This window comes from Papilio machaon, chromosome 3 (assembly GCF_912999745.1).
Source record: "Papilio machaon chromosome 3, ilPapMach1.1, whole genome shotgun sequence".
NCBI classification, from domain to species: Eukaryota; Metazoa; Arthropoda; class Insecta; order Lepidoptera; family Papilionidae; genus Papilio; species Papilio machaon.
The window spans coordinates 9,939,477-9,954,209 of record NC_059988.1 but is presented as its reverse complement, the minus strand read 5'-3'; the positions used below and the strand labels follow the sequence as shown (position 1 = coordinate 9,954,209).

General features: G+C 36.2%; 2 protein-coding genes across 2 annotated transcripts; both read right to left on the bottom strand.

Moving 5' to 3' along the window:
* Positions 1 to 768: 768 nt before the first annotated feature.
* On the bottom strand, positions 769 to 6,926 carry LOC106708015 (nose resistant to fluoxetine protein 6-like). Its single transcript, XM_045686657.1, has 13 exons — positions 6,632 to 6,926; positions 5,726 to 5,811; positions 5,519 to 5,594; positions 5,177 to 5,241; positions 4,194 to 5,031; positions 3,891 to 3,978; positions 3,686 to 3,814; positions 3,111 to 3,273; positions 2,604 to 2,776; positions 2,176 to 2,305; positions 1,709 to 1,865; positions 974 to 1,116; positions 769 to 888 (listed from the first exon to the last, which is right to left on the bottom strand). Exons 1-13 carry the CDS (start codon positions 6,924 to 6,926, stop codon positions 769 to 771), a joined length of 2,463 nt encoding a protein of 820 aa, XP_045542613.1.
* A 628-nt stretch (positions 6,927 to 7,554) lies between these two features.
* Positions 7,555 to 14,680, bottom strand: LOC106708004. The gene is made up of 8 exons (XM_045686373.1): positions 14,567 to 14,680; positions 13,812 to 14,188; positions 13,494 to 13,581; positions 11,767 to 11,953; positions 11,100 to 11,242; positions 10,190 to 10,352; positions 9,730 to 9,833; positions 7,555 to 7,812 (listed from the first exon to the last, which is right to left on the bottom strand). The coding sequence occupies exons 2-8, from the start codon at positions 14,174 to 14,176 to the stop codon at positions 7,759 to 7,761; spliced, it is 1,104 nt and encodes a 367-aa protein (XP_045542329.1). The 5' UTR covers positions 14,177 to 14,188; positions 14,567 to 14,680; the 3' UTR covers positions 7,555 to 7,758.
* Positions 14,681 to 14,733: the final 53 nt, after the last annotated feature.

Sequence of the window (14,733 nt, the reverse complement as noted above, 5' to 3'; positions counted from 1 at the left end):
GCGTCAGAAATTAGTACAAAGAAATCATTTATTCAAGAACATCCTGTACAAAAGTTTTTTTTATTTAAAAATGTGAATTAATGATTTGATATATAAATGTTAAATTATATTTTTTTATTACAAAAGTATGAATGATATGAAAAAAAGCTCGTAGATGTTATTCGATATTCATATTGTAAACAATTTGAAAGGTATGTTTGTTTGTAAATATATCTGTATACTATTATAATAACTTTATGTAAATAAGATGTAAATATTAATTATTCTTTTTTATAGGACAACATTTCTAATAAAATTTAATTAAAGAAGAAAAAAATTGTTTTTATTTACGAATCACAGACGTAAATTTTTATCTATTGAATAGTAACCAATCGTACAATAAATTCAAATGTGGTCTTTTATTTAACTTTTCGCTTATAAACTATACGTATCACAGCTCACTATACGTCCCCAATAAGGGGCTCTGAACCATATGACCCTGATTTCCTAATTTAGGGGTGACTAGGCCATAGTCAAGCTCGCTGGCCAAGTGTGGATTGATTGACTTCCGAAATATGTCTTTCAATTTCTTAAATTCAAAGAAGATACATGAAATTAGAAAATCAAAATCGAATTTAGGACCTGCAGATTACAACGTCAAGTGCTTAACCCCTAAGCCACCGACGCTCTTATAAAATAATTCTATGTTAAAGAAAAAATAAGACTGAACAGTATTTAAAAACTTTATTGTACTTCACATATAATAAGTGCTAATAAACAAAGGTGAGATCATGAGTAAGCGTAGTCACAGATGCGGCGCAGCAAGCAGCAGGCCGGCAACTCCAGCAGCAGCGCCAGGACTAACGCACCCGCCATCGACAGCAGCAGAGTGCCAGCGAAGTACGACCACTGGTCCAAATGCACCTCAATTAGAACTAGGAGCTATTGTCACTACCACTGTTGTAAGGTTACAACTGTGTAAGGTACCACTTACAACACAAGCAGCGTGGTTACAGAGCGCGGGAGCTGCTCGCAGCAGCAACCAGCGCGCGGCGGCGCCGTGCACCAACAACAAGCAGTAACTCAACCGGCTCAGCGCCGCCACACCCCAGTTTGATACCACAACACGACTAAAAGCTACAAATACAACAGTTTTAACAAAACAAACAAAATAAAGAGTTTCTTAAGCTGTTCTTGTAGATCCCTTTTCATTCATTGCATCATTAGCATACTTCAAGACATTTATCGACATATTTGGAATTTCTTCGACGAATCGCTTTTGAAAAATATCTTTTAAAAAGCTCAATATTGTCATCTAATCGTAGTTCAACTGAGTATAAGGAATATTAATGTAAGACTAGCTGTCACCCGCGACTCAGTTCGCGCGGAAGTACAAAAAAAACATAAAAACACCCTATGTGTTCGGACTATTATCTACATCTATGCCAAATTTCTCCGAAATCTTGAGCGGTTTTGGAGATACCTTCAACCAAACTTCCATCCATCTAAACATTCACATCTATCTATATATATAAAAGAAAGTCGTGTTAGTTACACTATTTATAACTCAAGATCGGTCGAACTGATTTAGCTAAAAATTGATGGGGAGGTAGCTTAGAACTAGGAGACGGACATAGGAACTTTTTTATCTTGTGTGCATTTTTTTTTATTCCTCGCGGACGAAGTCGCTGGTAAAAGCTAGTTTATAATATTAGTAAGATATAATGACCGGCATGGTCCGTGGAGCAGACGAGCGCGGGCCAGAGCAGTGCGAGCGGCCACGCCACGTGCAGCCACGCGCACGCCCAGTGACGCACGCTCTGTGACGTCACCACTGACGTCACCAGCGCGCTCACAGACGCACCCCAAAGGCAACTACGAGTCATCTAGAAGTCAAACCCTTAGATATACTAAATGGGATTGGTATTACGCTTGTCCACGATATGCCAATTCCAACGCCGTCAATATTTTTTTTCTGCAAATCAAATGAATTAGTTCATTTTATTAAGATTTAGTTATCATAAGATCGAGTGTATAACTTTTATGACATGTAATTAAAAAAATCATTAAAATTGTATTGTGATGATTTTTTTTATACAACCCCTAATTGCAAGACAAAGGAGTTGTATTTGTAAAAGTCCGAATTAGATTTACAAAAATCCGAATTTTGAACGTGTAATTATTTTTTGAACAAACCCTGGAGACGGGTATCCTGCCGTCAGCCTTGTGTATCATCCAGCCTGCCAGCACACCCACCAGGTACGGCGCCGCGCGGCTCGCGGGCCGGTTCATCATGTAGTGATATGCATCAAACACGTTAGTATACCTGAAATATGTTGACCATGTTTTATTTTCATGGGCGGCGTTATCCCGCCCTCTCCTGCACTTCTAAACTGGACCAGAGCCGTAGGCCGTAGGCCTTAGCTTAGTTAACAACATGCACCAAACAAAATACACATTTAAAAAGATTTATGCGGCATATTTTCCTATATGGTTGAAACTTTAAAAGTCTCTCCTATAAAGTTGTCAATTTGCAAATTGCCCCTTATTCAAAATTTAAAAAATATAAATACGATTTTTTTTATTGTTGACTGAATCAGCACTAGTTAACACATAAACCTCACCGCCTGTGGTAATCAGCGAATGCTGTAAAGACGTCATAACCGACAGCCGCCAGCAGCACAACGTTCAGCAGCAGCAGAGCGCCGCGCCGCCGCCGCAGCAGCAACACGCACAACAGCGCGCCGCACGCGTGCAGCCACGTCTCAGTACACAAGTACCAAGATATCTGCATACACTGCAATGACCATACCAATCATCACACCTTCACTGGAGATCAATAATAACTACTGCGCACAAAAACACTACTCTGAAGAAAAAGACGCACTACGAGTCGTTAAAAGGTCTTCATAGTATAATTCACTCCAAAGGGATCTTTAGTGTCCAATTAATAAATCTGAGTTGGGACTTAAGATCGTACAATTTAATATAACATTCTAATGTTAGATACGATAACATGGTAAGTATTAGAAAAGGGTTACTGAAACTATACATTTTAGATCTAGAAAACGAGAAGCTGTACACAATCCCTAAAGCAGGAAAATGATAAGATGATTAGTAAATTATCATACCTGTTCCTCTTGTGGATAGAATAAAGTGATGTACAAAAGATTTCTCCACCAATACACATCGCAGTTGTGATCCTGCTCAGGGAACGTAACAGCTTGTGTGTCACGTGACACTCGGGACAAGACCGCCGTTAAAAATATTGTATACGCATATGGAGGTAGTAATCTGATGATAAAACAAAACCTTCGTATAAAAAAACAACCACACAGAAGACAGCCGTGAAGTGGAAGCAATTCCGCGTTTCGTCTGATGAGTGTGGTACCGGAGGCCTAATTTTAGTCCTCTTTCCCTTCCCACCCTTATCTTATTAGGAAAGGATGGGAAGGGGAAGTGGATTTAGTGGAAGAGGGGACGTATAGGAAGGAGAAATATCCTCTATCTGTGCGTCCCCTCCTCCGTTAATTAAAGGTAGGCGACGCATCTGCATTTGCGGATGTCTATGGGCAACGGTCGCCTCGCTATTGCGGCGAATCCAGGTGGCCGTGTGCTCGTTTGCCACCATATGATATAAAAAAAAAGCAATAACAGCACCCAAAGATAAACTTTATAAGTGTGGTAAATAAAACTAGAGACACACCTGACAGCTCTATTGGTAACGAAGCAGACAAATTGAAAGAATTTCCCGCAATGACCGCCGCAGCTGACCAGCTCACGGAGAGTATACCGACTAGACAGGTAGAAGAAGTGATGTGCGCTAAATGTGCCACTGAAAATCAATTTAAGGTCAACACTACAAATGAGGGATTATTTTCGTGTGTAGTATTATACTCCAGCTAACTCACCTTACGAATATTAAGGTATCAAAGGCCAAAGTTCCCGTTGTCAAGATAGAATAACTCCCCATCCATTCACTTGCATCATTTATATTCTCTGCAACATATACCAGTAGGTTTAATATGAAAATGAACCCCTGTTTCATGGCATCACGTATGAACGGTTGGACCCAATCGCAGAATTTAGGTGTTAAAAAAAAAAAATATATTTGGCTTAGAAGCTTTCCAGTGGTTTATTCATAGTATGGAAGACTATTAATTAAGTTAGTACATAATAAAATTTTCCTAGTTCTAAGTTAATTTGTTACTTACCTGTAAGATAGTTAACTAATAAAGACACGTGAATAAATATTATCCAAAATGTAGAAAAAATCCTTAACAAATGCACTACAGCTAGATCTTGATTAGCCATTGTTGTATTGAAAATTCTTTTACAGTTATGTTTCAAAGAGAAACTTAGAAGTAAATTTAAAAAGAGACTGTTTCTTTTTCTGTACTCCGTGTTAGTTAGACTGGCGCATGTTTTGTATTGTCTGGGACATGCGGGCAAAGTGGCCATATGCTTTGGTGGTTCATTTTGTTTCCTGTACTTCCCACATCGCTTGCAACTCGCCATCTGTCTCTCTGTTGCCATTACGTCTAGCGTAAGTATTGAAGCGTCTCTTCCTTTAACTAATTTCTTCATTGCTTCTGTATTCATTGTTTTGAACATATCTTTATTAAAATTAACATTTTCTTTGTTATTTGTCGATTTCTCTCTTTTTAAATCAACAAACACTTTAACTAGTTCACACTGTTTACGAATTTGTTCGTCATATCTCTCTTTATTAAGATCGTATTTATTTTTATCTATAGTCAACATTCCTGTTTTGTTTTTTATACAATTTATAAAACCATAATCGACAATAGTTGCTATAATAGCTAATGCTAGTAATATTATTGTTACAAGTATAACAAGAACAGCTCCAGTGTCATATTTAACTTCGTAATACTCTTCGATATGTCTCAGTGACGTAATTTTAATAGACCTGGGTATTGTCCCGTTTGATTTTAAATTATCGTTGATCATTATTGAGAATTTAACGAGAGATTCCACGTCCTCGGGCGCACATGATCGAGGCAGACATAAACCAAGAACTATATCGTATAGCTGTAAAAGGAAAGATGACTTTAGCTTAGCTAGCATAGATTTCCTAAACAGTACAGAGAAATAATGCCACTACCTTTGGTACTTTAAACTTAGTAATATTGAGAGATATTTGCACAGCCACGTATGCAAGTCTGTGAGAGGGTACGTCCTCAGAGAATGTGATTTGTGCCAATGCTCCCTTTCCATCATAGCTCGGCCACCCAGGAGAATCTATTGAAAAAAATATATATTGTTTATAGTACATATTGTACTAGCTGTCGCCCGCGACTCCGTCCGCGCGCAGGAAAAAAAACACTTAATAGCGGTATGAATTTTTTCTCGCCTTTTAAACCTTCCCTAGACCTCCACGAACATTTCAAGACTAAGATAAGATAAATCCGTTCAGGCCTTCTCGAGTTTTAGTGAGACTAACGAACAGCAATTCATTTTTATATATATAGATAGATAGATAGTTGAACACAAGCTTATCGCTAAGTAATAAACTTACGATCAGTGAAATCCCTTTCTCGTCGGACAAATCCATTGCCGCGATTGCGCTCCGCATACGATACATGTTTCTGATCCTAAAAATAAATCTAGAAAAAATATCATCAAAAAAATAAGATGGTGGTAGATAGAACCATTTTTTTATACTTATACCTAATATTCTTAGGTTTTGTTGAATTTGGTTTAAGGAAGTACGTTAGAAACTTACCAACAGAAAACATTCATCCTTAGATCCAAGCCATAGACGGTTTCCTTGAAAGAAACCTGAATGGTATCTTCCTGATGCATCCACGGCTAAAATAAAAAAAAAATAACACATAACAAATTGTTTTGGAAAAAATCTTTACAGATTCTCTCTAATATTATTCATACCAACAAGGCTAATTGAGTACAAATTACGAATTCGAACTAGCAACCCTATATTTTGCAGTCCATACCCTAGAGTGCTAGACTATTTGTGTCTTGACGGTACCAAAACAATCATTAAAAAAAAACAGAAAAACAAATAACTCGTTAAAACTAACCACACGTAATACTAGAAAAAAAAGAATGAATACTCAAATGAATTCGCTTTCATTACTTTCGTCGTTATCGATCGTACGTAAATAATCGAGAGCTGATTTATTGTTGAATTCGAATGGAACGATATAATCTGTATTGTCTTTAGTTTACAGCGCATATTTCGTAGGCAAGGAGCAATTTTAGTCGTTGATTGCGCGTAAAATTAGCCCGTCGATAATATTGAAATGAGATCACATAAGAGTATACACGCATACATCATCATCATCATCTCCATGGCTTTATCAAACTCACGTAGTGTCGGCGCACAAAGTTTATTATAAAAATATATTTTATCCAATAATCATAACGCGATTAATTATATGTAGTTGTAATAAAACTGATAAAGGAGAAAAAAATCATTAATTTTTTTAATGTATTTTTAAACGCAAAAAATGAAGGACAACGATAGCACAAGATCCCGAATCATCAGATACGGCATATTTCTAAACTTTACAAAACATTCTTATATAAAGTAATAATAAACAAATAACTTTTTATAAATATTAATTCAATATTACGTATATGAATATGGAATATATATATTTTTACTTACTGTTGTACGCCCAAGCCCGACCTTCTACCAGCGCTTTGTAAAACGCGCTCAAATGATCCCAACACCCGTGGTCAACATTCACATGCACTCCGTTTATTATCTTTGGCCAAACCAACGACAAAAAAGTGGGATCATAAACAATGAACAAATTTTCAAAAATATCACTACGCGTTCGCGCGCTTTTGTTCGATTTCAAATGAGATTCTTTTTTTGCATATCCCACATTATGGTGGCCAGTATGCACCACAGATACTATTACGAGAAGAATTAAAAAAACAATGGCCGCTTTATCCATATTTTTTTAAATATTTAAACTGAAGACAAAAGATAACACGTGCGGACTGTAAGCGTTCATCAACTTCAATAAAGAGATCGCTCGCTCGCGCGGCAAATCATCTCTGAAGTTAATTCATATAGACAAGCGATTCTTTCGTGCACAAGTTAATTTCTAAAATCTCAGCAACGTTAATCGATGTTCATTTGCCTCATAATTTATTCAAACACGAGATGAAAAGTGTAAGCAAATGTTTCACTTATATTTCTTTCTTAAGATTCATACCTTCCAAATGTCATAAGACAATATTGTAAGCGCCATTTTTTCACATACATAAATTTTACAAATTTTATGTGGGACATTTAATTTTTTTTTATCAGCAGAGCACAGAATTATAGAAACATGCTTTGATTACATCACTAAGAACACTGTAACATGTGATTGATACTGCAAAGGATTGGAATAAGTTGCCGGCGTCAGTTTTTCCGTCCAAGTACGACCTTTTCCTTCAAGAGTAGATTGAATAGGCATTTACAAAGCTATCGCGTACCATCTTTAGACCACATCACTTCATCGGGTGGAATCGTGGTCAAGAGCAAAAAAAGTTATAGGAGTAACAATAAAAGGCACATTTGAATGTTAGTACATATTTATTACATGTCAAAAGACTGTAAGTTTTACAATTACATTATCTGGTGTACTTAAGAGTAAATACAATTAGCTAGATTTATCTGATACTGCGACATGTCACTGTAGTCTGTAGGACGCACACACACACACACGACACAAGGCGTACGTCACGCGCACGACACGGGCACGACACGGGTACGAGACGCGGCCAGCTCGGGCCGCGTTACATCTGCCGCAGCCGTTTGTTTGGCCGCTGTCCGTCGTTCATGAAGCCGCCCTGAAAAATTACCATCTACCGTTATTCTCCGAGATTTAATTCTTTATATAAAACATATTGTCATCTCTGTCATCATCTTTAACAAAACAAATAACAATATGTTTTAAATGGAGATTTTGTGTCTTAGAAATTTACGGTTAGTTATTTAATATTACCTTAATCCATTTTATTAATCTAAATTTTACAAATTCTAAGTTCTAACCAATCTTACTAATATTATAAATATATTTAAATGGATGGATGGATATTTGTTTGAAGGTATGTTCAGAACACCAATACAGATCTGGTATGAAATCGCGACTTCGTGTGGGCGGAATTAAAAAAAAACTTAATATGTAGGCTATATGTTCTTCCAGACTATGTTTTATATCTATACCAAATTTCATTAAGATCCATTAAGCCTTACTGTAGATACCTACAAACAAACATCATTATACATCCAACTAAATTTTTTTAAATTTTTTTCTGTCATAAGAACCTTCTCCTGACAATAACAAACATAACAAAAAAAAAGTGAAATCGGTCCAGCTGTTCACGTGTGATGGCGTAACCAATGGATATAGGGATTCATCTAATATATAAAATTCTCGTGTCACAGTTTTCGTTCCCGTACTCCTCCGAAACGGCTTTCCCGATTCTCATGAAATTTTGTGAGCATATTCAGCAGGTCTGAGAATCGGACATCTATTTTTCATACCCCTATTAAGTTTTTTTTTAACTGCGCGCAAACGGAGTCGCCGGCGACAGCTAGTTTATATATATACATATGCCTATTATATCAATTAGTTAATCAAAACTTCAACAAAAAATAAAAGTAACCCACTAATCAAATAGACAAAGATGACCATGAAATTTATAATTGTTTATAAAACCAGTTCTACACATGTCTACGAGACTTTTATATTTTAATCGTTGGACAGCCTCCATTTTATTTAAATAGTTAAAAAACAAAACGAATCTTTAATAAAAAATACTATATGGTGAAAGTTACTAATAAAGTAAACATAATTAACAATTTCTATCTTTTCCCTTTAACCTTTCATTTACTAAAAAAAAAGAGCAAAAAGCATTTTAAATATAAAAATGTATATAAGGGCCGCCATACACGGACAATTTCAAACAGTCGATGTTCGCACAAAGCGTAGTTTGCAATCAAAAATATATCTGCCCTCATCTATATATATAAAAGAAAGTCGTGTTAGTTACACTATTTATAACTCAAGAACGGCTGAATCGATTTGACTGAAAATTGGTGGGCAGGTAGCTTAGAACCAGGAAACGGATATAGGATAATTTTTACCCCGTTATCTATTTTTTATTCCGCGCGGACGGAGTCGCGGGTAAAAGCTAGTTAATTATATGAAACAGTCCGTGTATGTCGGCCCTTGCACCTGTTTTACCTTTGCTATATCTGCATGTACATAGTCTACAGGTAACTCTGAAAAGAATGCACAGAACATATTAATGGCAAAGAGAGCAGAACACAACAAACATTATTGACATCTTATTTCATCAATTCCACTGCATTTCTTTGCACATTTTTCTATGCATTCATTTCTGATAATTATATTTAAAATTAAACATGCAATTTAATATATTGTTAAGCGTTTCAAATTAAAAAAAAAACTAGCAAAAAAATACAGTTTTAAAGTAAAGAAAAAAAAATCTATGTAAGTTAAATAAAAAAAAGTCCATTATAATAATGGATTATAAATAGACAGCTCTAAAATAATAAAGCAGGCCATTTTTATTTCTAACTCATAATAAGCAGAGTATGAATTAAAGGTAAAAAAAAAAAAAACAAATTACTAATAGTGCAAGAAACAAATTTAACTATTTCGCATTTATAGTGCATTAAATTCATTAATTATTCATGCAAATTATTTTCCTAATTAAATGAAAATTAGTGCAGCTTACCGGACGGCCCATGAAGGGTTGTGGTGGTAAGTACGTATTAACGGGGGCGAAGCCTCCGCGTGGGAACGCCCCACCTCGGCCTCCGAAGCCGCGTCCACGCGCTCCTGTCAATATAGTATTAATATTATAAACTGTACACACAAAATATATATGGCATTTAATTTAGAATGTACCAAGTTTCTGTTAAGTCTCGTACATTCTACTTGAAATGTTTAAATAATATCGTGGGGTGAAAGGCTATTTGTTTTAAGCGACATTTTTGCGATATTGACTTATATATGTATATATATATTCAGAATCAGAAAAAATCCCTGATTCTGAATATATATTTAAGTCAATGTGTGTTAAATATATAAGAAGAAAGGCCTAATTTTAGGAAAGGATGGGAAAGGGAGGTGGATTTGATGGAGGAGGAGATGCAGAGGAAGGTTAAATATTGTATTTTAGTGCGTCACCATACCCCTGAAGTTGCCACGTGCGTTGAAGTTATTGTTGGCGCCGCGCGTGCGGTAGTTGTTGGTGCGTGCGCTGGGGCTGGTGGGCGCGCCCGCACCCCCCGCACCCGCCGCACCGCCCGCCCCCCGCGCCCCCTGCGCCCCCTGCTGCGAGTGTTGCCGCTTGTTCTGAAACACGAGTACCATAATTATATTACAAAGAGAAAATTTGCAATAAATAAACTCTGAAACTTCAGTAGTTTTTTTTAACAATTTGAAAATTTACTAACACTATTGAAATACACTATCCCCAGGTGTTATAGGCTAGATATATTTTCTAGATAGTCTAGATTTTTTTAATTGCACGAGGAGTAAATCGCGTACCACTGATAATATTACACAATAAGGTAAACTCCTGGAAATAAATAATTTGACGAAATTCAAGTAAAAACAATATTTAGTACTAATTGCAAAACAAGTCATGGTATAAACAATAAATATTTACTAAAACACAATCAAAATTAACAGGAAAACTATGTTTATTATTCAGATTTGAATACCTAAGAGTTTATATATTTAACAAAATAACTTGGACTATGGAATATAACTACCTCCCTATACCCCTACCTACATCATCAATCCTGACTATACCAGCATGGTTAAGACCTGGTCAACCTATAATTTAAATAGGGGTTCCCAAAGGGGTCGATATAGAACTTAAAGCATTGCTAATTCTCACTCTGTCTTCTTCTACTGACCTAAGTCAGAATGAAAAAAATAAAAACATTAATTGATCTTAAAAGTAGGTAATTTGCCCATGGGGGGTCTGAGGTAACGGTTCATTTTGGAAAAGGGGGTGTTGTCCAAAATAGTTTGGGGATCCCTGATTTAAATAAAACTCGAGCCCCTCAATACTGTTTAAAGATTGATAGTTACCTTGTTGGAGTTGGCAGCGTGCGCCTTCTGCTCCTCCTCATCCCGGAACTTAGTGATGGTGACGAGGAAACCATTGATGCGCAGCTCGCGGTCCAGCTTCAGTGCCTTTTCCGCAGCCTCCTTCTCAAAGAAGGTCACGCGCACTAACAACATATACGTTCACTTTAAAACCAGCAAGCTAAAAACGTATGAAATTCAAATAATTTCATACAGCTTGCAGCTTGCTTTGCAGCTTACTATAGTAATTTCATAAGTAACTAGCTGTCGCCCACGACTTCGTCTGCGCGGAATTAAAAAAAAAAAACTTAATATGTAGCCTATATGTTCTTCCAGACTTGTTTTATTCCCAAATTGACCAAATTTCATAATAAAATCCATTAAGCATTTCTGGAGATACCTTCAAACAAACATCATTATCCATCCGTTTATCCATCCATCCATCTTAATTTTTTCTGTCATAAGAACCTCCTGACAATAACACAACAAAAAAAAGTGAAATCGGTCCAGCTGTTCACGCGTGATGACGTGACCAAGGGATATAGGGATTCATTTTTTTACATAGAGACTAAAGAAATTACCCACTTTCTTTAAAAAAAATGACCAACAGCGGTCTTTTAAAGTAAGTAGAGTAAGTCGAGTAGTTAGAATATAAAGTATTATTACTTACATATTTTGTACTTAGTCTTGCTGAACTCATGTATATGTGAGACATCACCGCACTGTGCAAACAGCAGACGGACGTAATCGGTGCTGGCCTCGTACGGTACACCAACAAGTACCGCAGTCTCACCGCGAGACTCCGCCGCCACGGAGATGGCGCTGCCCTCAACCACCGCGCCGTCCTCGCACAGCGCCTGCACATGCCGCACCATTGTACACACACTCAACACACAACGCATACTCATAGCCACGGGTCACCAATGTTGTTGCATCCATTGTATTGGTAGGCAAAGATCCACTACAATCATATATTACTTTGGAACTAGTATTACTTTTTGTATTACTTGATATTTTATAATAATCTTTCTAATATTTATTTTGTTTATTTTTATAAGTTGTTATTTTAAATGTCGTCGGTAAGTTAAGTGTAAGTTGTTATTTTAAAAGCGTCGGTGGCTCAGGGGTTAAGCACTTGACTTGCAATCTGCAGGTCCTAGGTACAAATCCCACCATGTACCAATGTGTTTTACGATTTTCGATTTACATGTGTACATTTATCCGACGTTCTTACGGTGAAGGAAAACATCATGATGCAACCTGCACATATCTGAGAAGAAATTCAATGATATGTGTGAAGTCAACCCGCACTTGGTCAGCGCGGTTGACTATGGCCGTCACCCCTAACTTGGGGTAGGCTCCGAGCCTCTCGGTGGGGACATATAGTGAGCTGATGATGATGATTTTAAATGTCGAGAACATTGGCAACCCCTGCACTAAGCAAACCTTTGTTATTTTTATCTTGAAACATTTAATTTCACGGTACAAGATAATAATTTGAGAATTTTGAATTTAAATATTTTTTTGCAAAACTTTTTCAACTTTTTTAATATTCACAAATGATACGTATATTTTCTATTCTCATAAGGGTAAGTGATTTTTATAGCTTACCTTTGTTTATTTAATATAATAAACATCCAAAGTGTGATTCAATTAAAAATTACAAGAAATATTACAAGAAATGGTACGAAATTAGAGTTTTATAAAACTCCGACAACATCAATATGTCAAATGTATTTGATAAACAGTTCAAGACATTCACCTGCTGTGGTAAATGCAATTATTCAATAAAGTTAACTGACATAACTCAGCTAAAGGTCAACTGGTATAAAACTGTGACAAACTGACACACTTATTTGAAAATAGAGACAAGGTTGATCTCAATATGAGGGCACAACTTTTTAGCATATATACTCTAAACAACCTTCACAAATTCATACCAATTGTAAAAAAATATTGACATAAAATTATTGAATTCTTTTTAATTTGAAATTTAGTTTTTATTTTTTAAAATGATTTATTAAATTATTTTAAATAATAACAATTACTACAGCAGATAAAAAAACATATAAACAACATAGAACACCACAAATAAAAAACATATATCAGCTGATCTGCTACAATTAAATAAAAAATGCCATAAAATTTTGAAAATTAACATAAAATCATGAGAGGGACCAAACAGTCATTAATTGCAGTAGAAGACCAGCCATTTTGAAACATTCAAATAGTCATATGTAACTTGAGGACTTAAAACTTTTAAAGGAAATTTGGAAAAAATCTTTTCATTAATTTTATTGCGTCCCTTTGGTGTCTCAAAGAAGACGCTGCATTATTCTAAATTAACTAGCTAGTCTCTTTATAATTATAAAATAAAGTTAATAAGCTTTTGTTTACCTTCTCCATAGATTCTTTGTTTTTGAATTCGACTATAGCCGATAATGTCGGAGTTGTGGTCAGTTCAGTAACAATGATTGGACCACGTCTAAAAACAAACAAAATTTCTCTTGTTAATACTCTGTTCATACTGTGGAGCTCCAAGTTAATTTGCACAATGGAACACCAGCGGTAATTTATAACTAGCTTACAATTCATTATCAAAGTATTTGTCTTTAACAAATTATTAAATCAACAAGAAAAACTGGGACTGATATTTGAATGTTAACAAATAATATTTCCTTGTATAAATATTAATCAACTAACATAAATACTTACTTTACACTGATAACTTCTCCATGCTTCGAGAATAACTCTTTTAGTTTCTCTTGATAATCAAAAAGAAAGCTTGATGGCAGGTTCTCGACCAACAGTTTACCAGATTCTACTTTTTCTTCCTTCTGTTCTTCGGATTTGGACTCGTTTTCCGCGTTCTCCTGGCTCTGGTCATTTTCTTCTGTTTCTTGGGTCTCCTCATTCACGGGGCCTTCGTCGCCCTGTTCCGCTGACTCTGTTTGTCCGTTATTCTCTTCAGTCCCTTCCATCGACTCCACCTCAGGCTGAGGAACTTCCTCCGCTTGGGTTGCCGCCTTAGCTTTCGCGGCTTGAGCTTTCGCGCCACGACCTCTCTTCTGTGCAACCATTTTTACGTTTCACTGCAAAAACATAAAATAACATGAAAGTTACAACAGACGCTCCGCCATCGACGCATTTCCCGCCATGCGCTATAGCTACTGAAGTTATACAGGTATATGTGTCGTATCGGACATCGATTTGGCGCCGATATTATCAAAAGACAAAGTCTTAAATTGGCGCGTAAAATGTAAAAATCATCAAACTATGCCATTAGCTGAATTTATTTAGGCAAACATGGTGCACGTATAACGGTACCTACATTTACAAGGAACTAACGCGCCATGAAGCATGGCGTTTAGAGTGGAAAATTCACGAAACCGTACACCACAAAGGTCATTTTAGGCAACTCCCTAACACTGTAAGACAATAACACTTTTACTTATAAACACTTCACTCACCAGCAAGATTATTAGATGCTGAAAACAACCGAGGCACTAACTTTCAATAAAAGACGCCAATTCAGAAGTAATAATAACATGCAACCGGCATCACGCAAGCGCTACCGCCATTAATTAACGCAATAGTAGTGTGGTGTTGCAAGATAGAAATATATTAGATGCCAAAA